This window comes from Tinamus guttatus, unplaced genomic scaffold (genome assembly GCF_059628265.1).
Source record: "Tinamus guttatus ecotype Peru unplaced genomic scaffold, ASM5962826v1 Tinamus_guttatus_pri_ptg000202l, whole genome shotgun sequence".
Classification (NCBI taxonomy): domain Eukaryota; kingdom Metazoa; phylum Chordata; class Aves; order Tinamiformes; family Tinamidae; genus Tinamus; species Tinamus guttatus.
This window is the reverse complement of record NW_028288736.1, coordinates 845,922-872,646: the sequence shown is the minus strand read 5'-3', so window position 1 is coordinate 872,646 and position 26,725 is coordinate 845,922. Positions and strand designations below refer to the sequence as shown.

General features: G+C 36.6%; 1 protein-coding gene across 19 annotated transcripts in view; it reads right to left on the bottom strand.

Moving 5' to 3' along the window:
* Positions 1-348: 348 nt before the first annotated feature.
* CAMK2D (calcium/calmodulin dependent protein kinase II delta) overlaps positions 349-26,725 on the bottom strand; it is a 137,832-nt gene continuing 111,455 nt past the window's right edge. For 7 of the 19 annotated variants that reach the window (XM_088523998.1, XM_088524002.1, XM_088524013.1 and 4 more), the window contains 6 exons: positions 23,979-24,038; positions 22,417-22,458; positions 19,880-19,928; positions 7,570-7,645; positions 6,397-6,491; positions 5,600-5,832 (listed from right to left, as the gene is read on the bottom strand). In XM_088523998.1, the coding sequence (XP_088380124.1) occupies positions 5,600-5,832; positions 6,397-6,491; positions 7,570-7,645; positions 19,880-19,928; positions 22,417-22,458; positions 23,979-24,038 (555 nt within the window). Of the gene's footprint in view, positions 992-1,520; positions 1,571-5,599; positions 5,833-6,396; positions 6,492-7,569; positions 7,646-19,879; positions 19,929-22,416; positions 22,459-23,978; positions 24,039-26,725 lie in introns of those variants that run through there. The other 12 variants (XM_088523995.1, XM_088524001.1, XM_088523999.1 and 9 more) reach the window with 4 other exon arrangements.

Below are 26,725 nucleotides of genomic sequence, written 5' to 3'. Positions count from 1 at the left end.
TCATACTAAGGTTGAAGGCCTAATATTTCTAGAGTATTCTAACAACAAAACTGGATTATATTTTAAACAAAATTTTTAAATGTTCTAAAGCCTCCTTAAATTTACAATACTCCTTAAAAGCAATAAAAATCTGTTTTTCTTTATCTGTTTCAACAATCAAAATCTGCCTCAATCATCACTTAGTTCCTCACAATTTTTAATTTTACTTTATCATCCAATATAAATTTTTAATTAGCATAGTAAGAAAGCAAAGGTGAAGACTGAAGGAGAAAATAGAGGGGAAAAAAAAATGGAAAGAAGTTGCTGACTAGGCAGATCATTACCAGTTAATTCAGAACTGACCACACCAGCAAATGAGGAGATTTTTCCAGTTCACACAGACTAATAACTAAGAAGGCTTCAGCTGGAACAAAGCCAAGATATGATCATTCCACATTTGTCAGTGACTTTGTCCATCTACGTGCCATAATAAAAATCTGTTTTACAGTAACACAGCTGTCAGTGGAAAACCTATCCCTTTCTACCAGAACCAAAGCAAAATCCAAAAAACTGGGGAATAAGGAAGAGTCAAAAAACAGTTCTTAAAAAAAGAGGGTAAATATATTTTTGAGGAAGGGTATTTTTTTGTAATTTTTTTTTCTTGTTTCTTTTTTATAAATGGGATAACTTTTAAAGTTGTCAGTCAAAACTTGGCATAAGTGGAGAAAAAAATGACAAATGTCTGTCTCCTATATCTACTGCTGTACACCAAATGTTTGACGTTTATGCCTGGCTGTTTTCTATTTGCATGGAACATCACCTTCATTGAAATGTTAACAGTGTACAGATGGAATATGTAGCAAAATGGTGCATCACAAATGTGTTACATGAAGAACCTTCACGACTTCATGCACTCAGAAACATGCATGAAGACAACAGGATGGCCAAGATGGTAATCAATCAGGCGCGTTGGGTACACAGAATGCAAGAGCGGCACCGCTGATATTTTTAGCTAGAAGGAGGAAGGAGAGAAAAAAGATTGCCATTACTGAGGTACCATCACCACCAGACAACAATACATGCTCATGTGTTAGCCAATACTATTGAACAAAACCTTCTCCAGATCATTTAACACATCACTAGGAAAAAGAAAAATCCAAACAAAATAAAACCCCAAACTCTCAGGAAAAGCATTTTTATTTTTTCAAACACTTTACAGATATTTTTAATCTTTACAACATGCCAGAAAAGCTGTTAAAAGAAAGAGGGAAGCTGAGGCAGTTTGTGAAATTGCCTTAATCAGTTTCTCGAAGGACGGAGGTCTGAATTCAAGAGCGAACCTTCCTTTAACTTGCTTCCTTAACATGTACATTACGGATGCAGCCAACGTTTTTCTCATACAAAAAACGAACAGAACAGCAAGGAAGAACCAGGTGTCATTTGCATGCAAGACATGCTAGAAGCATTACATAAAAAGAAAATGAAAGGAAGGTGTAGGAGAGCAGGTAACTACTTCAGCTTGTTAATATTATTTTCGTTACCGTAGCATCTAGGGGCCGAAGTCATGACTGGGATTCCGCTGTGCTAGGCACTGTACAAACACAGAAGAAATGCTTTACTTGAGTCTTCCTGCTGTTGGTGCTGTATTTAACTTACGAAATCACAGGAAAGTGAAAAGAGTGATAAGTGAGTCAGTATAAGTCTCAAAGTCTGAATTTGAGAGCCAGTTTGAGGTCCAACAGCTCTTTGACTGCAGGTATTTTAAACCACTCTTTTGTTTATATGCAGACACAAAAAATACATACCAAAAAATTCTTAAGACCACTCAATATAAAGATCTACTATCAACCAAATTACATAAATAGAGTGAAGCAATGGACCAAAGGAAAAACAACATTTGCCAGTTGTTGCTGGTTTGACTAACAGTAAAAAAATACAATACATAAATAAATGATGTAATTTTGTGCTCATACTAATCTCCAAATTAACTGCCATATGGAAGCATCTCCTTTTCTGGTACCTATACCTACCAAAAAGCTCGATTTCATCCTCAGATTTATACCTGATCACAGCTACAATTGCTTTTGCAAGTTCATTAGATTTGAAATTTTTCTTCAGACGATGTACATAAAATTGTCTCTCCCTTGCATAAGGGTCATTATTACCTACAGCATTTTGATAATGTTGAAAGAAGTAATTTTAAATTGCGAAGACTTAGAATACAAGTGAGGAACAATAACACGGAGCAATACTTCAACTAAACTTCTGTCATCTTCCAAACTGGGTTATTTATGCACTACTGGTTTCATTGGGAAAAGTGAAGGTGAACGTTGAGACATGCTAAAAGATATTATGATATTCCGATCGTCATGATAGTCACAGAATGTGAATCCTGACTTGGCACCACATGGGAAGTAAAACTTGAAAAGATGGGGATTAAAACAAGGTAAAGTAGCTGAAAGGAAAAGGACAATGACTGGGTTGGAAGGGAACTGCAAGGTACAGCAAACTCACTACTTCTGTTAACACGCTGAGTATATGCAGCAGGACCATCTCGTGTGGCTCGCTCACACAAGGGTGGAAGACTAATGCCTAGCTACAGAGGGAAAGGCTGATCCACAAACATTATGCTAAACAGCGGGAAGCACAGGGCTGCACACTCACCCAAAGTGTTATAAACTCATTCCTTGGACATGGCAGATTAAGATCAATTCATGTCTATCCTAGATGGTCTGCTAATGTGATACAGATGATGAAAGTAATCATGCTGTAACACAGCAGACATGGCAATCTTAGCAGCAAGGAAGCAACTGAAGACAAATAAAGCCCTGCTAACATGTGATCATAACTGCATGCAGTATTTCAGATGAACTCAAACTGCTGAAAAGACAAACCTTACACCAGAAAAGACACAGCAGAGCGCTACTTGGGGAACTAGGAAAACAGATTCTACCACACAAAGCCAAGCAAAGCAGCATGTTTTATTTACCCTATCAAAATGGGAGATCAGAAGTGATTCTAATCATTCTTCAAATAAAATGTCTCCTATCTGCACAGCTGTCTCCCGTACTAAAGAAGAAGGATGATGAACAACCAACAATACAATGTGTGTAGCAAAAAAACTTAGGAGTCATAGTAAAGCTCTTAACCATCAGAGCAATGATATTTTAGAACAGTACTAGAAGAGAGTTCAAAAAAACCTTCTGAATTTAAAATGGGGGCTAGGCAAGGCATTTACATCAATATGTTGCCTCTGCTAACAGAGGATCTACCTATTGCTACACTTTAATCTCCAGAGCATCTCTCCTTAAACCCTAGCTATGTGCCAAGGCTTTGGGCCACTGCTCCTGCGTGACCTTTTCAGTTCAGTTACATTCCCCAAATCCTGAAAGCTCTTCCGTCTGATTCCACAAGCTCAGAGCACTATCAGACAGACACAAGCCTCTATGCTTAAAAAAAAAAAAAAAACCCCAAAACCTTTCAGCCTTTTGCTCTCACCCTTACTAACCATTCCATCCTTACTAACCCTCCCAAATTTTTTTTTTAATTAGCAAGACCAGCAATAAAGAGTTGGCATTACATGAATCCTGAATACTGGTGCAGCTTTTATAGAGCAAATCCCAGATCTGAATTCACATCTACATTTTGCTGAGTTTTGCCTCCTCTCTCTGTGTGACCTCACAGCCAGGAGCTGCTTTGTGGCAGCCAGATGAAGCCTCAACTTCCAGAGAAACTCCAGCTCTGGTAAGTGTTCATAGGAGCAGTAAGTGCAGAACAGAGCACACTGCAACACATCTCACATGTTACATGAACATTAGGCTCCTATTAAAACACTTGTACCTCAAACAGAAGGAGTAGTAAAATCTGAATAGCACAGGAATTATTGGCAAGATTCTATAATCTATAAAAAAATCTATACTGACCATAACCGTAAGATTACTATTTCATTCCCTTTTGTTTTTGTTGCTTAAAAGTAAGTGTAATAAGCTACCTTCTTCATGTATATTCATGATTATTTCCAATAAATATGTTTTAAGTTAAATAAATTAAGAAGGAAAAAATAACACAGCACACCCAAACAAAACACAGAACCACACACACAAAAACATGGCAATGATCAGAGTGCTCCCTAGCTCAGTGTCTGCCAACCTGATGCACCCACTCACTGCTCAGGCTGCACTGGGCCAGCTGTGCCCCTTTCACTTACGCTCACACTTCCCTATGGATAGCCAGGTTGGACTCCTTGACAAAAAACTCCTTTAGAAAATACACCAAAAATATCTCAGTAACACTACTGTTTATTAATACCATTTACTAATACTAATGTTTCAAACATCATAACTACTCTTTTGGTATTTGTTTAAAATACTGGCATTGCAGATAAGATGCAAAAAAAACAAAGAATGACATGATTCCTGCTGCCATTGGGTTAACACTTGTAAATAAAATACAGTAGTTATTACCAAATTACTTTTTTTTTTCCCCCAAAAAGCCAGTATTCTATCACCAGTGAAGTTTTACACTTAAACCTATTATATAATACTCATTTCACAGAATACTATTTTATACGGGAGAATGTTGTTGCAAGAAGATGCTTCATACAAATATAGTTACATCTAATATAAGGGGCTCACACCTGGGCCAAATAAAGTCTATAGCAGTGCTCTATAATTTGGAAACAGTCTAACATAAGTGTGTCTGCTTAGAGAGGAAGTCAGCAAGCTTGGGCCCCAAGGGACATGATAGCACTGGGGAAAGCTGTAAGCAGGAGAAAAGCAAAGGACTGGAGCACAACCTCACGAAGAAGCTGTGACTCTCCATTTGTTGTTGCAATGATGAATTTGCGCTAATTAACACTGTTCAAAATTTAGCTCAGGGAACCCAGGTTTGTGAATGGCCTCTCATACCCTTGGTGTCAGTCTGTGACTCAATGTGCGGAGATGCCAGAACGAAACGAATAGATGAACGATGACAGCAGGTTCCAGGCTTACCCATATGGGCAGGAAACAATTATAGAACAGTGATTGCCTAGCAGCTCTGCAAAGGGAGTGTGGAAGAACAGATGAGAGAAGGATAGATAGCTTTATGCCTGAATTTATAAAGTAAATATGTAAACTGTCTCAAGTTCAACATGGAGAGAACATAGTTAGGTCTAAGTAGATAGAGATGGCTGGAAACCACACACAAAAATTGCTCAAATTATGTTTTTTCAGTAGATGTTACTTTATCCTTTGAAATATTCCAACCATCTCTAACAGCTCCATATATCTTATCACTTTTTATTCGTTCTGTCCTCCCTGGTTCCTCTAATGAGATTTTCCACTCCTATTTTGCATGACTTGTATCAGGCACTAACTCCATTAAAACATTTTTCTGCTTTTCAAGCTCTTAGTTCAGGGCTAAGATCAGAAGGCATCATTGTCAAAAATGACAGCAACAAAAATCATTATTACTAAAAATATTCGCATGAATACTTTAAGCACACTCCTGACACCACATAAATGAGCACAAAGAAATGACACTATCAAGAGGGCAACTTCATAGGCTTTAAGGCCAAAAGCAGCTATTAGACTATCTCGTGTGACCTACATAACTTACGCTTGTGCTTTGAAACTGTTCCTTACTTGATAGGTACTGTTGGTGACCCTGAACGGTGAAAGTGAACATTCTGCCATTTGCCATCCCGACGGTGCCAGACCCGTGTCTCCTCGGACTGCATAGTCTTTGGCATCCCGCTGCCATCCATGTACTGGGTTAGACGTATATACGCAATGCAGGCAGCATCGTCACCCACGAGGTGCACGTGAGGATTGAGGATAATGGTGTGGATTGGCTTATTACTTTTGGATAAAGCTAGGAAACAAAACACACACACAGAGGATACTAAGTAACAAGATACAAAGTAATATTTAGTATTTAGAGTTTAAGTTCATATAAGTATGCAAGTCTATATAAGCATATATTAAGTAATAAAATCCATTTACTGATAACCATTTACAAATAGCTCAAAAATATAGTAGAAATGAGTACAGTCAGAAAAGGAAGTGTGCTTTTCCCTTTCCATAAGAAAACCAATTGAATTTTTAATAATATTTCAACATGATGATCATCCTGGTGAGATGTTATGCAACTGTTTGCAGATGCTAGTATAAAGAGCAGGGAATTTTAAATTTGCCTTTCCAAATACCTGAAACTTTCTTCCACTGTATGAAATCTCCTATGATGTCTGAATGAACAAAGCAGAAACAGAAGGGAAAAATAGATGCAGCAAAACTCCAGATGAAAAAATAACCACCTCTCTACCCAAATCAATTACATAAAAAGAAAAAAAAATCCCAAATCAAAATGCTGATGATCAGAGAGACACAATCACAAGGAGCAGAAGATTCAGAGAGATGAAAAAGAATTTTTCCGCACCATTTTCAAAGTAGAACCGGTGAAAGTCCATCCCTTCTACTAGGTTACCCAAAGCTTCGGGTTCAAAGGATGTAAGGCCTGGATCACAGATTTTTCTGTGGAAAGTAAGAAACTGCTGCAATAAACACATGCCATTAGATGTAATACAACACTGGGCAGATTCTTTCTAAATGCCTCCTTCAGCCCATGGCACAGGGAGTGTAATGGGAGTTCTGGTTTCAGGTAAATCTAACTTTGGCAGCTTACTTCAGCTGGACCAGTCTTAACATAAATCGTATTTTGAGAAAAGAGTACCAAAGAGGCCCTCCAAGTCATTGGTACTACACCATCAAATTGTGCTTGTGCCTCTGAAAATTGTCTGCCTCTGTGCAATCCAAAGTACATTTTTCAAGGCTGACACCATCATTTATGAAAGATCTTTACTTATCTTTAATCTGCTAAAATTTAGACAAGAATTCAGAATAAGTTTCCACTTGACATCTGTACAACAAATGCTGTATAGTTTTAATGCAATAATATGAATTTTTACCTGACATGTTAGAAAGTTTTTAAAGAGGCTTCCTGGGTGACAAGAAAACAAGTGACATAGCTGAATTGTGAAGCTTGGGCCACAACAGCGCAGAAGCCACCCAAAGCAACACAGAACAAAAGAAATGTTGAAAAGTGCTTATGAAGCATCGTTCCTCTATTCCAACGTAGGATGAAAAGGATACAATGATGGATTTGAGACACTGCACAGGAAAATTGACAAAACTCAGACCATTTTTGTTCAGTAAATTCTTGCACATAAATGCAGTGTTCAGTAGAGGCAGGTGGAAGCTAAATGCCACATGGTCATTGGCAATGTTTTTTATTACAAAGGGGATTCTGCTAAGTAACGATCTCTGTACATTATAAATACTTCTGTTTTAAGACATGACATTACATTCATACTCCTAGAAAGAACACTACATATTTTGTGTCAGTTTTTAATTCTGGCTCCCAAGGCAAATACAACAGATTTACACTAGCATCACCTATGAAAGGGGCAACTAGGCTAGCAAAAGCTGATGCAATGCAGTGATCACCAAGTCCTACTTTCCTTGGGGGCATCTGAGACTGAATTTTAACAGCACACACATACCCATGCACAGCCACACTGAAACAGCAGCTCCCACTCTCGCCAAAACTTACGTGTAAGCTTCAAAGTCCCCATTGTTGATAGCTTCAATCAACTGCTCGGTAACCTTGATAATCTCTTGCTTACGAGCTAAAGAGAGATATAAATATAGTAATTCTTAAAATGCAAATCAAAGTGAAAGGTCCCAGCTGAAAGGCTGTCACAGTAACAGCCTTATCAAAGGCATTCTATCATTTCTCAGTTGATATTACTGCCATTTATTTTCCTTTTCTATAACCAGAAGACAAAACATTTTTTACACTTTTTACAGCAGTTTTACACTATTTACAATACTCTTACACTATTTTGGCCTCAGCATATGTCTATATTCACGAGGAAATTAAACACACATCAAGATCAATAACACACTCCGCTATCAAGGTTTTAATCTTCTTTCTTTCACTGAGGGACCTACCGTTTAAAAACAAAAGCAAAACAGAAACCAAAACCACCAAAGCCCAACCCAACTCTTTACTTTGTGCTAAAGGAAGCCCATCATCATTTCCTAAGTGATGCACTAATGATTCATATGCACATTTACCCTTCTAGCTTGTAAACATATAATACTGATTATCAGAAATCTATGCAACACTTAATTTCACTTTGACCAAACATGTACATTTAAGCAAAGAGCAATTTAGGTCCTGAGTCTATAATGAAAACACTTGTTGCAAAGCCCCATGGATTTCATGTAGTGCACACACACACACACACACACACACACACACACAGAGGTCTACCTACAATGCAGTGACATAGCTATACGCAGGAATAGATGTGTGTGCACGCCATCCCCATACATATGCAAGATGTTAATACCAAAGCACTGAGAGTTCAAATTCTTCTTCAAAAAGAAAATGTTGGGGAGCATAAGCAGAAAGTTAGTGACCCTCCTAAGTATGGCAAGAACTAAAACAGTTTTAAATCACCTCTCCATTTCTTTTCTGCCCTTCCATTTATTATTTCTCAACTGCAGACTTAATACATCTCCAGCCTAAAAAAAAAAAAAAAAAAAAAAAAAAAACACCAAAAAGAAGAAACCAGAAATGAAAGAAGTGATAGAGAAAAAGAGGATATAAATATCATGTAAGAATTTTTTGTGTGCGTGATTATTTGCTGGCTGATACATAGCATTGCAAAACAAGAATATTCAGAGTATTAACCGCCCAATTTCTAAGTGTTGCTAAAAATAACAAAGAATTTTAATGAAAAGATGTGACTCTGCCAATCAGCAATGACTCTACTGTCATATGTTTCAAATAAGACAGAAGAAACTGTGGACATGGTAGGGCACTGCCAGCACAAGTCAAATGCTAGGATGGCTCAGTACAAGAGATGATAGTGCAGTTTTTGGAAATACTTGCAAATAAAAGCCAGAATATGCAGACATAATGCAGTAAAAAGATCACTGATTTTTCATGCTACATCTAGTATAAATATAACTAAGCTAACGAATTTCAGTAAATAACCTGAAAACAGAACCCAGTAAGACACCGTGAAATTACAGATTATTAAATCAGACAATGGAAAGTGATATAAAACATCTTCGGAGCTCTTACAAAGCCCTGGCATCAGTCATAGATTAATGAAAGCCATAAAAAGGCCTACATACGTACTGTACTTTCCACACGCAAGAGACCAAACCACAAAACACATCATTTTACTTGCACCTGGTTATGCAACTGATTACCAATAACTGATAATATTCCCTTCTTTACTGATATCAATTATTTGTTTGACAAGTTTTACCATGACTAGCTGATAGTTAACTTACATGTTATATAAATTTTGACAAGAAACAGCAAGAAACAGTGAGCATCTGAATACATTCTATTGCTTAACATTTAGTGAAGCAAATCCAACGGCGTCTGGAGTGTTTTTTTCCTTTTCAATAAATGGTGTGCAACAGCTCAGTTTAGTTGGGTGATAACTCAATTCGCTGTCATCTGTTTGTGCCTGCAGTAGCATGATCTAAAACCATTTGGATATATGCGTGGAAGTATTTCTGAGTTTCTTGAGACTTGCTTTCATTCAGAATGAGCATGGAAACTTTTGCAAGCATACATTTTGAAAAAACAAGTTTTAGGTAAGTCAAAATGTATTTTGGTCAAAACTTTTACTATTACATTGCAAGATGTAAATCAATATCAAAAGTGAAAAACTGAACCATACTGCTAAAATTGCTTTTTTCTCCATTTTTTTTTTATTCAAAAAATAAACCGCATTGTAAATGATGTGTTTTCATGAAGTCTTGTAATAGGAACTACCTATCAGTACTGATAGGGTTCAGGCAAAGTTTCATTGGCCAGTGTTAACATGTAGAAGAGCTGTGCCTGCTGAACATAGAGAACATCCACCAGGAAGCTCTGCAAGACAGCTACGGAAGGAAATGGGAATAAGGCGGTTCCACTGGCTCTGCTCAACCACTGTCTGACTCCAGCAGCAGCATCAGTCCTTCCAGCCCTTGCGGAACAACTTCTCAGCACACAAAGGGGACCATCAGGGACAAAAGGATGCTGCCGAGTCATCTGCCTTTCAACCTGCTCAAGTCTTCTACAAAACGACAAATACCATATGAAACTTGGTATAGGAAAGCAACCATGCTACACTCTCTGTTCAGTAACACATGTACACACATAAACACACAGGTAGTCCAAGAAGTCTCCACCTTCATATTTAGTGATGTAATCGTATAGGGAGGAAGCAACTCCGAGTTGCAAGAACCCAAGGCGTAAGTGCAGCACAATTCAGAAGCTGGAGTTCCAGAAATGTTTTACCCTATGTGCAAGATTGCCCTCATTCTCAGCTCTTCATTATCTGAAATCCCAATGAACATTAAAAGAACAAAGCAGTCAAGAACAGGGGAATATGAGATATTCAGTAATAACAGATACCACAGAACAGGTGAAAACCACCACAGCAGCTGGGCTTTTATACAAACTATTGATTTTTTTTTTAATTTAAAAAAACATTTTGCACTTTTTGTGTTGTGTGCAGGGGAAATGAATACAAATAAAGACCAAATTTATTTCAGTCTATAAATAACTTGTGTAGAAAGGAGAAGCAGCAGACAGGAAGATGAGGAAAACAGGGGAGAACCAGACTTCGATAAGGAAAAAAATGTAAGGAGACTGGAAGGCACAGAGGGAAGAGAATAAAATGAGAAAAGCTTGGGTTGATGAACATGTGAAGTAAGTGTTATTATATTATTCCTTGGGACAAAGGAGAAAAAGAAGGGTGCAGAAAATGAGCTGAGGTGACAATGATATTGGTAGGAAGACAGTTTTGCTATTTCAGACAATACTTGACAGAAATAATTGGCACTATTAAATTGGAAGAAAATTACCAAATTTTCATTACAAATTTGATGGAATATATGTAACATATGTTCTTCGGAAGCTCAAATTCTTTTCTATCTATATGTAAATGACAAAGGCAATGACAGAACAAACAAGGCATTAAGGATCGTGGTCACTGTAGAGACAAGATACCGCACTGTGGTTTTTGAACATATTACATTAGTCATGGAGCCTGGCTGCCGCCTCAAGAAAACGTTTAAAGTCCTGAAAACCAAGACACTGATTGGCTTTGCCTGTGTACACCTTTTTATTTAAATTGTACTCCAACCTGATCACTGTACTATTTCAATCAGAGAAATCTTTTTGTTTTCAGTTAGCATTTTACAATGGAAAACCAACAGTGATCCTCCATTCTGTATTTCTTTCTACTACAGCTATTGGGAAAAGGTATTTCCAAGTATAAAGAATAAAAAAACAGAAGCAAGTTTGGTGCATCTTCAGATACTGAGATACGGGAACTGATTCTCCTTTCACCTCTGTCGGCAGCACCCAGCAAAAGTCCCACTCAAATTTATGATCAGGTTCAGGTCTGTAACACACAGTTCATGTTTTAAGGGTCATTCTGACCTCATCTTTACCAATGCAAATATCCATTCTTAGCACAGGATCCAAGACCAGAATTTGGCAAACAGGGCCTACATTCTCAGGGAATTTTCCCAGTTTCAACTCTCAGGTTCCCTCCAAGAATTTCAGAATTAATCTATAAACAAAATGAAAAACGCTCTGATGAGGCCTTTGCTCTACCAAACTACTAATAATAGCACTAGCCAACAAACTACTGATACCGCGACCTTCTCAAATCTAAACTGTTCAAACATGATCTTTTCACCCTAGATATATCTCCTTAACTTGTCATTAATCAGCCTAGATATCTTTTTAAGCATTAAATAAGTTTTCAGGTGTTATGAATAAGTTTTGCATGTTAATAACACAGCAGAGCAGGTTTACAGTTGCTTTATCAATGGCGTTGCTAAAGAAAGCAACTTGATGACGTTCATAAGTGTAACGGATAATTGATCTGTTGGCCCATTCAGGATCCAAGGAAGACATGAAGAGTTCTAGTCCAATCCACAGATAACCTCTGCAAGATAACTTTGCAAAATACATACCTATTTACACTGTTCTTGAAGGTGATGACACTTTATACAAATAAGAAAACCTGACAAAGTAATAATAGGTCACTTGAGACCAGTCAGATCACAATATATGCCTGTTTTTTTTTTTTTTAATAAAAATAAAATAAAGGCAGGATGATGGCAGAAGGAAAGGGAGAGACAGAAAGTGTTATCTGAGCAGATGAGTCTCTCAACTTACATAGCACAGAGGAAGGAGTGGAGTGGGAGAGCTCAAACTCAAATGAATGACTCTGTGAGTTTGCATTTTTCGTGGACTTTCCCGCTGAATTGATGGAAAGAAACACAACATATGAACAAACAAAGATGAAGAGGTAGAGGGTGATCAGAATCCGCAGGAGGCACTGGCAGCAGGAGCGGCCGCTGGGGCACAGCAAGGGTGGTGACCAGTAAGATGAAGAAGCAATGGAAGAGGAGGAGTGGTTGGTGGAACATAACCTCTCCATGTCACCCTCCTTTGTGAGAGCTGTGGGAGGGTCAAGAAGAGATGAGGAAAGAAAAAGAGAAGGCCAAAAAAAAAAGATATTTAATTAAAAACAGTAAGAATTGACAAAAAATTTGAACACACAAGCAATGTTAATGATATAGTCTTGGAAGGAACTGTGGCCTTTTTGGAAGGAAAAATGGCAAAGAGGGTAGCTGTTAACGACTCTGTTCAGATGCCAGTGCAGATTTACCTCTCTTATCCAGTATTGAGATATGCCAGATTTTGAAAAAAAATCTTGGGAAGTTTTTCCTTAGGAAAATATATTCCAAACTAATGAATTGAAATTAGTTTATGCTTTTTTTAAACAACAATGAAATAAATTGGCAAAATATGTGAATATAGATGCCTCCCGAATGGTTAACATTTTAACCATTTCAAACTTCACAGATCTATTAAGCAGCACAAATTAGTCAGAATTTATCTGTTCTTTAAGTGTTCTTCAGCTCAGCAATTTTGCCTATAGGGAATCATCACTCTTAGCATTTTTTACATGAGTTCAACTCAAGGGGCAGAATAATACCACAAGAGATCTAGATTTACTGACCACAATGAACTCAACAACTCAACATGGTAAAGGTTTGTGCGTGTTTGCTAGCAAAAATAATGATTGTATCCTACAACATTACTGAAAAAACAAAAAACACATCCATCTTATAACAAAGACATACTGTCAGAGCTCCAGTCTCACTGTAGCCATTACTACAGGAAGGAGAAACCCCATAAGAAATCCTGAAAGATGGTGTTTACTACGGTCCATTTTTTAAGTATGCTTTTTCTTTCTACTCTAAGCCTTTAATTTAGGAATGATGAACTGCAGACAGCATGTTCATAGGTTAGCACCAGAAACTTTTGTGAGCCAGGGACCTGAACTATGGCTTCAAATAATTTCAGACTCAAGATCTTGCATCAACCAACTCTTCAAATTCTTAAAGCTTATCACTGTTTGCCAAGTAAAGCTCTTAGTAAAATAAAATTCCAAAATTCTAAACCGGTGCAATCGATTTCTAAAAGATGCAGATACACACTACGCAAGAGACAGATAGAGAAACTAAGACTTGCGACATCTTCTTGAAAAGAAACTTCCACATGAGATGCACTAAATGATCTTCAAATTAACATCTGCCTTCAAACACAAAATATAGGTGAGGTCCTGATGCGAAAGGAAAATAATGTATGCTTTCCCTAACAAGATCATTAGACATAATAATCTGTTCCTAAAGAAACATTTGCAATAGCTGATTAGAGGCTGTTGTTTTTTAATTAAACTGCACATTTATTAATCATTTTCAATACCTTATGTAGACATGCATATGCACAAACCCTCTCTGAGGGCACACAAAAACACCACTGTCCTGGATATATATCACACAGAGATTCACCCAGCGCACACAATTTTAATGCAGCTTCTAAAAAGTTGAAATCAGAAAACCACTTAATGCAAATATAAATGTTTTAAGTGTGTGTGTGGGGGGCTGGTAGTGTACAGTGTACAAAGGAAGGCACCACATGCCCGTTTGTGCAGCTCACGCACAACACTGGAGTAACAGCAGGAAGAATGAAGTGCACAGACCACGTACCCTAGTAGAGAAGAGCCGTTCTCTGTGAGGCATGGGTCACACTGCAGTCCCATAAAACATTAATTTTACTTTTTACAGAGTGGCATCTCCCTTTCCCATCTTTATAGGGGGGAGGAAGTCTCTATCTGTGTGATATCACATGCTTCTCCAATTCTAGAAGACACAAACCCTACAGTGTCACAATACTGTAGAAAAAGTCCTCAGAGAAATTATCGGTTACTAAGTTCTACCCATATATAGGATAAATCCAGAGATTTTTCATAAGTTCAAACGTTTGCCATTTTCCCAACCCAAACTAAACCAGAAAAAAAAAAAAAAGGAGCAAGAGTGACCCACATATCAACAGGACACAGAATATTCCAAGCAGATGAATTACACCCCATGCTCTGGAGAAAAAGAAGAGAAATATTGAAGGTCCTTTACTACCTGGGGACATCTGGGGAACATTTCTTTCACAGCTCAAAGTATTTTTTTGAGCATAAGTGTAAATATAGATTGTAGGTAATCGGAGAATATTCCCTCTACTACCTCAGAGACTCATTCCTTCCAATCAGTTTATTATCTCCAGCTGTAACCAGTACCTGAACCTTAAAAAGGAAAAAGATTTTTCACCCTTAGCCTGGAAAATCTAAGCCAAGTTTAGTATGGAAGGAAAATAAATTTCCTGAGGTGCCCTGTTAAAGTGTAAAGCTAAAACTTATAAGAGCTGTCAGAGTTGCACAACTGCTAAATCATTCTAGAAAATAGACCCTTGAAGTAGTGCTGGCTTTAACTCACAATAAAACAGCCTCAGGTAGAAAGACAGAAGCATGAGAAGAATATTAAGAAGTGAAAACAGGCAAGATCACAGGCAATTAATGACAGGGAGATGATATTGGTATTTAAATAAACAGAAAACGAACTTCCTACTCATTGGAATAAAGCGTGCACCCAGCACCGGATGAACACGGCAGCGGTCCATGCCAAGTGCTGGGCATCAGTATAAGATTTTAACATGATGTTCAAATTATCATTCATAGTTTGGAGAAAGTTTCCCCACCTCCCTGCCAGTGCTGGTGAAGAACAGCAGCACAATGTCTCCCACTTCCTTTACTACAAGCACGGTTAACATCTGTCACGTCCCCCTCAGGTAGTCTCCAAAAAATGTATCAGGTAACATTCCCACTGCAGCCTTAGCCCATCTTCCTGGTTCACATGCTTTCTGCCCTTCCTAGCATTAAGCAGTGAAGGATCAGGAACCTACAAATAGCAGAAACTTTGTCTATCAAACATTTCACATCTGTCACTAAGCTTCAGCAGAAAGAAGAATATGATGAATATCTCCTTTGGCTTAGACTTGTGATTTAAAAAAAAAAAATCCGTTTTAGGAATAAAGTACATAATGGTCATTTAATATTCTCTTAATTGTGATATTATGGAATTAAACAGAAGTATTAGGCAAAACATTTGCATTGTTTTTTTTTAATAATTGTATGCCTGAGATATAATTTTATGTGCAATGCTTCAAACAAGACCTAAGAGATAAAAGCTTTACGGTTATAAGATGGTGTAATATCATTGTGCAGAGGCCCTATAATTAAATTATTCATTTAAGGAGATTAGTTGCAAAACCACATATAATGGTTTGAAGGAGGAAACAAAAGGTATTATGAATAACAGTAAATTACACTGCATTTTTCTTTATATCAGCTGCAGATAGCTGCAATTGTTCTCCAAGCCATTACTTTCCATTAACTCAAACAATTATCATGAGGCTGTTATTTAAAGTTAGATGATATTGACTGTTAATGTACCCAAGAATTTGTTGAAATGGAGGTGAAATGATTCACAGAAACCTGGAGAACAAAGTACAACACCAATGACTTCATTAGAGCTAACAGCAGCTCACACAGCAAGAGAAATCATAATTTGCAGCTGCACTGTTGCTAGCAGTGCATGGTGTGAGACAGGCAATGAGGGAACAAACCTGGAAAACCTTCTTTCCACTGGTTATTGCAGTGTAGATTGCAGACACCAGCCTGCACGCCAGCCGAGTTCCTCAGTATTTCCAAATGCAGCACCAAGAATCGTGGCAGAAACAAGAAACAAGACTACCACTGGTGTGTAAGCCTGAGCTAAGATGCCATGAGACAAATGCCCCAGGAATCTCACATAAAGCACGACAAAGTCCACGTTTTCAGCACACTGCATCCTTCTAGCTCCTTCACAGCTGCTACCAAGCGACTAGGGTTCGTCAAAATTTTCTCAAGCTTCAAGAATTTTCACGGACTCTTCATGGGGATTATAAAAACAAGATGTTTATCAAAGCAGACTTCAGGATACCCAATACTGGTAAAGATAATGCCAAATAATCTGCATTTTCAAATCTCAAAGTACTTTGAAAAAAGGCATGCAAAATGACATGATATGCCTGTGATTTTTTCAATGAAAATGGTATCTGATTTATTTTCAACACTAATGATGGTCAGGGAGCCACATGATGGTGTTGTGTTCCTTTTTTTTTTTTTTTTTTTTTTTTTACAGAAGCAATACTGCTAACAAATGATTTCCTGACACCACTCTGACAATACTTTTACATGATAAAATAAATATAAGTGATATAAATCTAAACAACCAATTCATAAAATGATGTATCAGTATCTCAATGGTCGTGACAATGCTACAAGTGCACATCAGCCTTCTAACAATCAACCTGGATTTGACGGTAAACAGTAATGTACTTTTTTCCCAAGTAAATTGAGCAAATAGAAAGGTAGCCGAGAAATATAGTTTTAAAACAGGCCTTCATTATTTATACAATAGAAGTACTGCCAAGAAAGTGTTTGACCTATGCCAAAAGCAGAGTTAACTATTGCATTTTTATTTCCTCTGTAGCCATTCTTTTTGCTGTGACTAAAGCAGAAATAAGTAAAAACTTCAACTATTGTAAAAGGAATTGGACAAGTGAAAGTCAGGTTTTTTTTTTTTTTTTTTTTTTTTGGATCATTCAGTAGAATTGCATACATCCATGTTAAACAATGTCTCCAGTGAATTCTTCCCTTTGTATCTACTGAAAATTTTACAGAATCACAGAACGGTTGAGGTTGGAAGGGACCCCTAGAGATCATCTAGTCCAACCCCCCTGCTCCAGCAGGGACACCTAGAGCACGTGGCACAGGGTCATGTCCAGGTGGGTTTGGAAGTTCTCCAGAGAAGGAGACTCCACAACCTCTCTGGGCAGCCTGTTCCAGTGCTCTGCCACCACCACAGGAAAGAAGTTCTTCCTCACACAGAAATGGAACTTCCTGTGTTTTGATTTCAAAATTTAATTTACTTTCAAAAGGAAACATATATTCTGCTCTAAAGTCTACAAAAAAAGGATATCTTAGCTTCCATTTGTTACTAATACTCTACTTGACTAATAATCATATTAGCGTGATTGGAGCAAGAAAAAGCCTCTTCTTTGTGAGGATGAACAGTAAGACACTAAATGAAGTTATAAAACGTAAACAGCGAGAAAAATTTATTCCTGTACAGATTACTAATTTTACGAATTTTTGCCTTGCTTATCTTACTGTACTTTTGGCCATTGGTCAGCCAAAAATGAAAGTGAATAAAACCTTGTTGGTCCATATAAAAAAAGTGTATGCAGTACTTCTATACACACATTTTGAGTCCATTTTTCCCAACAACTAACAGGCTGCTCAGTGAAGTTGACAGACCATTAGACAAAAACATGATTTTCAGCATCTAGTTTCCTGTATTATTAATACCAACTATTTGTATACAGGAGTACACAGAAACGACAAACTCTTGATTTTGTTCTTGTGCAATTGTAACAGAATTGCCGTCACTTTCTAAAAGCTGCATAGTCTTAAAGATATCTAATGAAAAACCATCAGTGTCCAAAAAATAATGGATCTTTTATATTGTTTTATTATTCTAAGCACATTTTAATTTATTCCACTTTTAATGAATGGCATGTTACAACTACCCAAACCACAGTCAATTTCTGTCTTCAATAACTCACGTTCCTTATTTTGTGGATGAAAGTTTATAAATATCTTACACAACACAAACTGACAGAAAAGATGGCTTTAGACATTTCTCCAAAATGTACCTGCAGCTTTGTATGTTGGTTTTGCATTTGTTCAGTAAACCTCAGTTATATATATATATAAAAAAAAAATTCAACAACTGATTTTGTCCCAAATATAAACTCGTTCCTTCTGCCCCCAAGTTTTCCTCATTACTGGAAGGGAACAGTAAGCATATATTCACTATAATATTTTTTAACTGTGTAGGAAGGAGGAGGAAATGAACTCGTAAGTAATTAATTAAAATTTGGATAATAGAGGAATATTTGCATAAGAGATAGGAATCTTATATTTATTTTGCTATTCCCTTATGAGACACAGGGCTGCGATTAGCTTGCATAATCACGTTGCCATTCCTGACCGGCTGATTCACCACATAAGCAGGAACAGAACAGCCTTCTGAAGTTTCAAGATTATGCCAAATATTTTAGATTTCCTCTTTGCTATTGATTCTGCTAAAATCATAACAGATTAAATATAAAAACAAGCTCAGGGAATAACAAATAAGCTATGTGAGCCCTTGCACACACACATTTGTGTGTGCAAATGTTTTGTTTCCTCATTAACCACATAAACTATTTGCTCAGGACAGGAAGCACACACAAGACTGCCAGGTTAATGATGCTCATCTGGACTTCCAGACTCCAGATAATGAGACACTAGGTGTCTCATTAAAGAAATCAGGCTATCTTGAATTTTTTGTGAAATGCTTGATTAGGAAATGCCAGTGACTACTAAGTCAGGACGCATGTCAGTTCATTATACTGGCAAGATTTAAATTTTTATCAAACACAGATACTACCTGGTCTACCAACTAGAAATAAAACACTGTATATATATACTTTTAATACAATTGAAATTACCTTGTTTGAACCTCTTCTAAATTCTAAAATATTCCCATACTCTTTTGCAGCAAGCCGAAGGTCTCCAGCAGGTTCAAACCTCTGCATGATTGTGCTAACACGCACAGTAACCATGACTCCTACTGGCACTCTATCACTTACAACATAAAGCACACCTTATACTACAACAGTTAACTGAGAATTCCTGCCTTCTATCTCTTACTCCCTATTTATTTTTTCTTTTACTATCATCTCTGACTCGTGTTTTAAATGTATATAACATTGCACTTTGATGCTAAAAAACAGTTTTCCTGTGGATCAATCATTCATTATATAGTTTTTAAAATAAAATCTTATTAAAATAAGTATGAATAGCATCACAGTGTAATATCTGAAGAAAAAAAGAGGAAATAAAAACAATACCTATGAGGTCACAGAACTGATTTTATAGAATAATCATTGTTTTTAGTTTTTTTTGAAAAATAAAAAACAACTGAAATACCAGTATTGCCAAAACAAAAGAAAAACACAAAGAAACACTGGCATCTGAACAGAATAAAAATTAAAACGGTGACCTCAGATTACCAACATTTTAAGTAACAAGCAGTAACTTTATATTTCTATTCCTCATTCAAAAAAAAAAAAAAAAAAAAAAAGGAAAGAAAATCGCATTTTGCTAAACGAAAACTCAGCGTTAAATCTGTGTAAAAATAATTTAATTAAAAATAGGGGGAAAAAAACATTCTCCTTTAAGCTTTATTAGGAGTTTATCTTTTTAATGACCTAATGAAATCAATTCAAATAATCTATATTATTGCTTTTCCAAATCTTTCAAGCTTAAAAATCATACCTTTCACATCTTCATCTTCAATGGTTGTATTGGAACTCTCTGTTGATTCCTGTTAAGAAGCAAGTGTAAGTAGAATATATAAAACATGCCAAGTCTTATTTGTGTTCCTATGAAAAGTACAGTTAGTTATGGAGATCATGCAAAGCCTTAAGCAGTGGGATGTAATTCACAAACAAATGGTCACATATTGAGACGTTCCCACCTGAAACCAACGTCAAACATTCCCATCCATTTCAAAGGGGAATGTAAATACATTTCCTGTTGTCTAATGATTTGATTTCACAGGAGCATAAAGCAATTTTTTTCTTTAACATCTATCCAACAAAGTTCATCTGAAATGTTATATGAATTACGTCAGGCAGGGAGAAGAGCTTGCCATTTTAAGCTTAGTGATTAACCAACTGCGTAAAATAAGTCATTCCCTTCCGATTTTTAAATATGCAGACTTCTGAACACTATAACTTGCAGGCAGGATTTTTTTTTTTTTTTTTGCTCTTAAGCTTTCGTACAATATATATTAAAACAAATAGAAAGGCTCCCAGAGATCTTAAGAAAATCGGATACAAATTTTTATGTCATAAATTTATCAATTCTCCATCTCCTTCAAATTTTTATCACAAAACAGTATAAAAATGAGGACAACTTCAATATACTAATGTATCTTCGCAGAACTAATGTTCAAGCGCCTACCCACTCAGAGGAATGACTTGTCTATCAGACAGTTATATTTAAACCACCTCACTGTTAAAAAGGCAAGAACACCATTTTTCAGTCTTTCATGAATTACCGGAAACATGAAATGTTAGGAATAAATTCAAAAAGAACACTGTCAAACCTAATAGGCACACATTTTTAAAAAGCCTGATAGTTTTTAAGCTCGTTTTTCCATCTGTTCCTTTTTTTTTTTTTTTGAAAAGTAACATCTTTTTTAAGTCACAGCCCAACAGCAAAAAGCATTATGTGGATTCTTTTTATCTGGGAGATGGAAGATAGAAGTGGTATTGTTTTCACTTCCTAGAAAGTATACGATCAAATAATAACAAAAAAATTTGACAGTGTTCCTTACTGTGTCAAGTGAATGTTCAAAACTGTTAACACATTGCTCGGATCTTAAAAACCAAAATGTATGTGCATCCACAAATAAAACTACATGAATCAGTCCATACACAAATGAAACAAGTCATCATGCTTCTCCTATACTGGCTGGTGTTAGACGTTTCACTCTACACGGACGCATCATGCGCTATCAGTTATATATGTTAGAGTACTTATAAGGAAATGGAAACTCCACACACACACAAGCGGGGAACACCATGCACAAGCTCTCACAGCAGATGTTGCCTGTAATACTGAAGCATCCACTCCAGTTGCCATAGTTTAACACTCAGTTTTTCAGACCAAGAAATTTAGGAGCAACTCTCCACTCTGAGTAGTTTACGTGTCTACTAGGACCTCTTGGGACATAAAATATCCGGATTGCTAATAATTACATAATAATGTCAAGTAGATGTAGTCATGCCAATATTTTATTTGGGGTTTTGACAGGGCGGTCTTTAGTAGCTTTAGTGATAAAGATTAGACTAGAATTTAAACACACGCTGTTGCCTGGGCGTAAAAACTTCGGGAGCTGAAAAGGTAGCAAGATGAAAACATGAAATTCTACAAATGCGGGATACATACACAAACGGAATATGCAAGCACACGATACACGATCACTTCTTCCATGCTTGAGGAATGTCTGCATGCATTTTTTTTTTCACTCGGATTCAATCCTTTACATATAAAATAATCACAGGGAATTAGACTAGCTAAATGCTAGGCAATTTTCTCAAAGTGAATACTGCAAACAGCAAATTTTTTTTTCAGAAGAGAAATTCTTTGCAGGAAACCTAGGAGCATGTGTTATATGGAAATGATGGTATTTCCTGGCCCTTTTCAAGTCCATGCATGAAAAAATAAAACAAACACATGTTTTAGGAATCAGCTGCCAAACACAAACACCACAATACACAGGAGATAAAAGAAAACAGCATGAAAAATGTATAAAAATCAAAAAAGTTCCTCATCACTTGAAAGGTTGATTTTTTTTTTGAAACTGCTCAATGATGTTACAAAAGACAGGTCACAGCATGGTGTACGAGCACGCTGAGAAACAGCAGATGGGGTGAGCTTTCTGAAGGTATGTCTTTATCTGAGGTGACAACTCCAGAATCTCACCGAGCTCTGCAAACAGCATTCCTCTGCTTTAGTTAAATTGGAGAAATGTTTGTCTGAAACCAGAAGGAGCCCCCACTGCCGTGCTTGGCTGCACAGGGTACTGCACACCGGCAACTGCGACCGCTCCCCGCGAGGGCTTTGGGCGCTCCGTGGGCACAGAGCGCGCGCAGCAGGAACAGAACGCAGGGGACACCGCGGGTGACAAACACAGCAACGAGTGTGTCCTTCGCAAACGCCTGGAATGGCCCTGCTCTGCTCTACCATAGTGGATGAAAGGCGTGGTTTGGAAAAGCAAGATGGAATCAGTTCTTTCTGAATACCTTATTTCCATCAGGGTTGTGGATTACTGTAGTTTGGGGCTCCTGAGCAAGAACAAAATAGAGAGAAAAACAATTCTCATTGGTAAACGCATTTTTGTTACTGTGAGGGCGTGCAAGAAGAGCCAGCTCACAAATGCTAAAACAAATGTTAACTGTTGCCAGCAGATGAAACTGGGTATTTCTGATAAAAGTTTTCCTCAACCAGCAAGCCAGCAAAAACAGATCATCTCTCTCAATCCAGCAGCATGCAAAGACCTTATTCATGATCACATACATATACAGGGCTTTGAAGCTCTGAAAACCTGAAGAGGCTCCTTTCTTTTTTGGTAAGGTCTCATGCCAAATGCTTTGCTCATTTTCCTATCTGAGCTACTAAGGTGATAAACCACCACCTTTTTCCTTTAAACATGGTTATCAACGTTAGCATTAAGATAAAAATGATCAAATAAAAAAACAGATGGATAGATACGGACTCAGGAAAAAATAGGTGCATTATTATTAATTTCTGTCTTGGCAGGGCAGCAGAGAATAAGTGGGAAGTCTTTGTGTCATTTCATAATGCAATTTCCCCAAATCTGTTTTCCTTAGAAGACAGAAGGAAAAAAAAAAAAAAAAAAAGGCAGGTAAATAGAAATAGTAGGTAGCCAGCATAATTTCGGCCTTTCAGCATAAACTATCATATATGGTCTGGGAACTGACTGCCATGTGCTCTTGCATAAACCTGTAAAATAGTCCTTGGGTATTACGTAGGAATGTATTCCTCATTGGGAGTTGCTCATAAAGCGCAAAGAATCTCTCCTGAGGCATGTGTGCATGTATGTTTTCAAAGCATCCATCATATGGAAAACTTCATGAAATCAGATATTTACGTGCTAATATCCACATTTTTTAAGCCCTGTGGCAAATGTATGCCTAATAAATTTGAGTTACTAACAGAAACAAAATTGTGATACAAATATTAATGAATAGTCCTCCGATTAGTAATATGTTCCTTGCAGTTTCTTAATAGTGGATAATGTCTCCTATAGATTTAAGTACAAGAGAAACCACCAAAAAGCTTTATGTTTAGATGCCTCTTGATCCCAGTATGCAAAGACTTGCAAAGTCCTGTTGCGTTTTATAGAATATTGAATAAAAATCTGAATAAGGTCTATGTTATTGTTGCTTGGCAATAATCCTTTTTTTTTTTTCTCAAAAAGTTAGCACTGAAAAGACTGAAACAATCACCACGCAAACAGCTAAGAGCAACATAAAGCGCATTCTACTCACTTTCTGGAACAGCATGCAAAAAATTCAACTACAGATACAACTACCATGACTCTACTGCATCCAGCGTCCATGTAACATTTTCTATTAATAAACACACTGCTCAACAATGGACTTCGTCCAAAAAAAGAAAAGCATAATTCAAACCAAAACGTGTTTTCCCCAAACCTGTTTTTAGAAAGCAAACCAAGTAAACACATGAAAAAGGGGCGGAAAAAAATAGGGGAGGGAGAAAGAACGAACAGAAAACAGTCAAAAACTTCAAGATAGCATGAGAAGCAAGAGTCCAGGTATACCAGCGCCGGGGTAGGAATATTTTCCTTGGGGCTGGTTACCACGTTGGTTTTGTTGTTTATCTGTAGGTATGCAGAAAATAGAAACAGACAAGCCTTAGAACTCGCAGTAGGCACCGTATCTATATCTCTCTGTATAGAACATCTATATACAGATATAGATATCTATATATAGATATAGATATGGAAATAAAAGGATCACAGAAAGATGAACTTATGAACTTGAAAGGAACACTAACAATAGCTTTGACAGCTAGCTGTAACTTCTCCAAACATGCTAGCTACAGGCTTTCAGATGCAGTCTAGGAAGTTCTATATAAGATAGAGATGACTTCAGCTGTGACACTTAAAAGAATGGAAAGCCTTTAGAAAGCAGCGCTATATATATATATATATTTATATATATATGTATATATATGCATATATATGAGAAGAATATAAAATTAATATGTGTTTTAAACAGATTCCTAAATTGCCACTGTAATTTCTTACCAATATCGAATAACTGCACTCAGGTACACTTTTTTTACCAATTATGACATAAATAGCATTTGATTCATCATAGCTCTTCAGAGATCTATAGTTATACTGACTTCTTGGAATGTAATTCCATAAATATGACTGCTGTTGAAAATAGACTGGTGTCCCTTTAGCTTTTTGGTGTTACTTTAGACAAAAATAACCGTCAGCTGTGATTTTTCCAATCTCAACTATGTTGCCATAACTGTGTATCAGCCTTTCAATTTTGGTACCATACCATGAAAGTATCATGTTCACACAGCAGTGTCTGCAGTCTTAATTCACAAAGCACTGCATATCTGCTTATCTTCACATGTGGATAGTCGTGATAGTTCCCGAGCTTAACACAGTACTATATCTTCACAAGATTGGCTTTTTATTTATACAAGTGTATATCTCAAGGAAATGGAAACAGTAAGCCTAAATGTATCTGATTCTTTAAATTCACTTTTAAAATTCGCTTTCATAAATACCGTGGCATAAGTAGAAAAATATTGAATATCGGGTACATACCAAACTACTTTTTACATGCAGTAGGAAGCAATATTAAAGCATAGGCAAAAACAGTTTAAAATGTCATTTCAGTCTTTGAGAATTATTAGAACAGTTAGAAAAAAATAGAAAATCTGATTTTTTTTTCCACAAACATTTTGGTCATGTTTGATTTGAACAACAGCAGTCCAAAACAAGATACAAAGATGTATATAGATATATAATTTGGAAAAAAAAATAGCAAAGCAACATATTGAACCTTCTATTCACAGTACTTAACATTAAATGTACAAGGCAAAAGAATAAAAATACGTAATTCTTTCATTAATTGATTTTTTGTAAAAAAATTCAGTATGTCATCTAAAGAAACTCTAGCAATCCTCTGAGCCAGCTTGTAAGGTACTTTTAGTTCCTAAAGAAAGGCCTTTCTAAAACGAATTAGAAAATGATGATGTCCTCAGTAATACTTATGCAAAGGCATAAAGGGAAAATTCTAGAAGAGTGGACCAAACTGAGCTATTTTATTCAAGAAACACCTGACTTCTACCTGACTTCATAGCTTCTCAATGATTCTATAATCTCAGAACAGTATTATTGATGATAGGACCCATTTTCCCAAACAGAATAAAAATATTTTTTCTTTGATTTAGAATCAAAGTTAATAGTCCTATATCTGTAGCAGGAGAATGAGTTTTTCTAACACTGTGTTTTTCTAATACTGCTTTTCTACAGAATTTGTCATTAAGGGAAAGTATGACTGATTTACTGAATTCTAAGTGCTTATTTTATGCTCCAACTTAGACTTGTTATTGCCAAATAATTTTAATTTATCTATTCACAACCATGTACTCCAAGTGCAACTTCAGCTAGAAGTTGCAGGGCTCTGCGCTCAACAGAGGAGGAGAAGAAATCCTTGGTGCATACTGGCATGCATTCACAGGGAGCTCTGTCAGATGAAAATATTACAAGTGTTTATATAACGACTAACTTGCTTAGATACTTGTGGAACTGTGTGATTGACAAAACCTGAAGTCCTTACTCAGGAAAAACCTTTAAAAAAAGAAACACTACTGCTTCAATAAATGGAAATTCTATAGGAGAATTATGGAATAGAGAGCACACATACAACACTATTTGATGGCATAATGTATCTTCAAACACAAGAGAAAAATCACATATCAACTTATGTAACTAAAAGTTCATGTTTTAGTGACAGCTTAGCCATCAAGGCACTACCAACAAAAAGTAACTAATAAAAAGACAAAAATGCACACACAGCAAAAACAAGAGGAAGGAAATTAGGATTTCATCAGATTTCATACAGTTCCATTCAGTAGTAGCTTAATACCAAAAATAAAGTGATATGCCAAAAAAATGCTTGTTGCTGAATACATAATGAAAACAGATTAATCAAATTTTAACTCCAATTTTGCCTGAGTAAGGAGAGCAGGCTTGGGTCCATACTCCCTTGGTGAAAGTCCTATAAAAATAAACAATATCCATTACAGCTACTGCTGAAAACTGCACGAAATATATTCAAAACTTATTAGTACTTATTAGTAACATATCAAGAATTCAGCATTCATCACTAACAGCAGAAAGAGATAATGTAATTCAAAACAAAGTTATTTCTTCTATATAACTCTTTGAGGCTTAGAAGGAAAAGAGCAATAAGCCTGTACACTTTCTCTCTTCCTCATGTAACACATACACGAGATTTTTCGTTAATATATATGAAC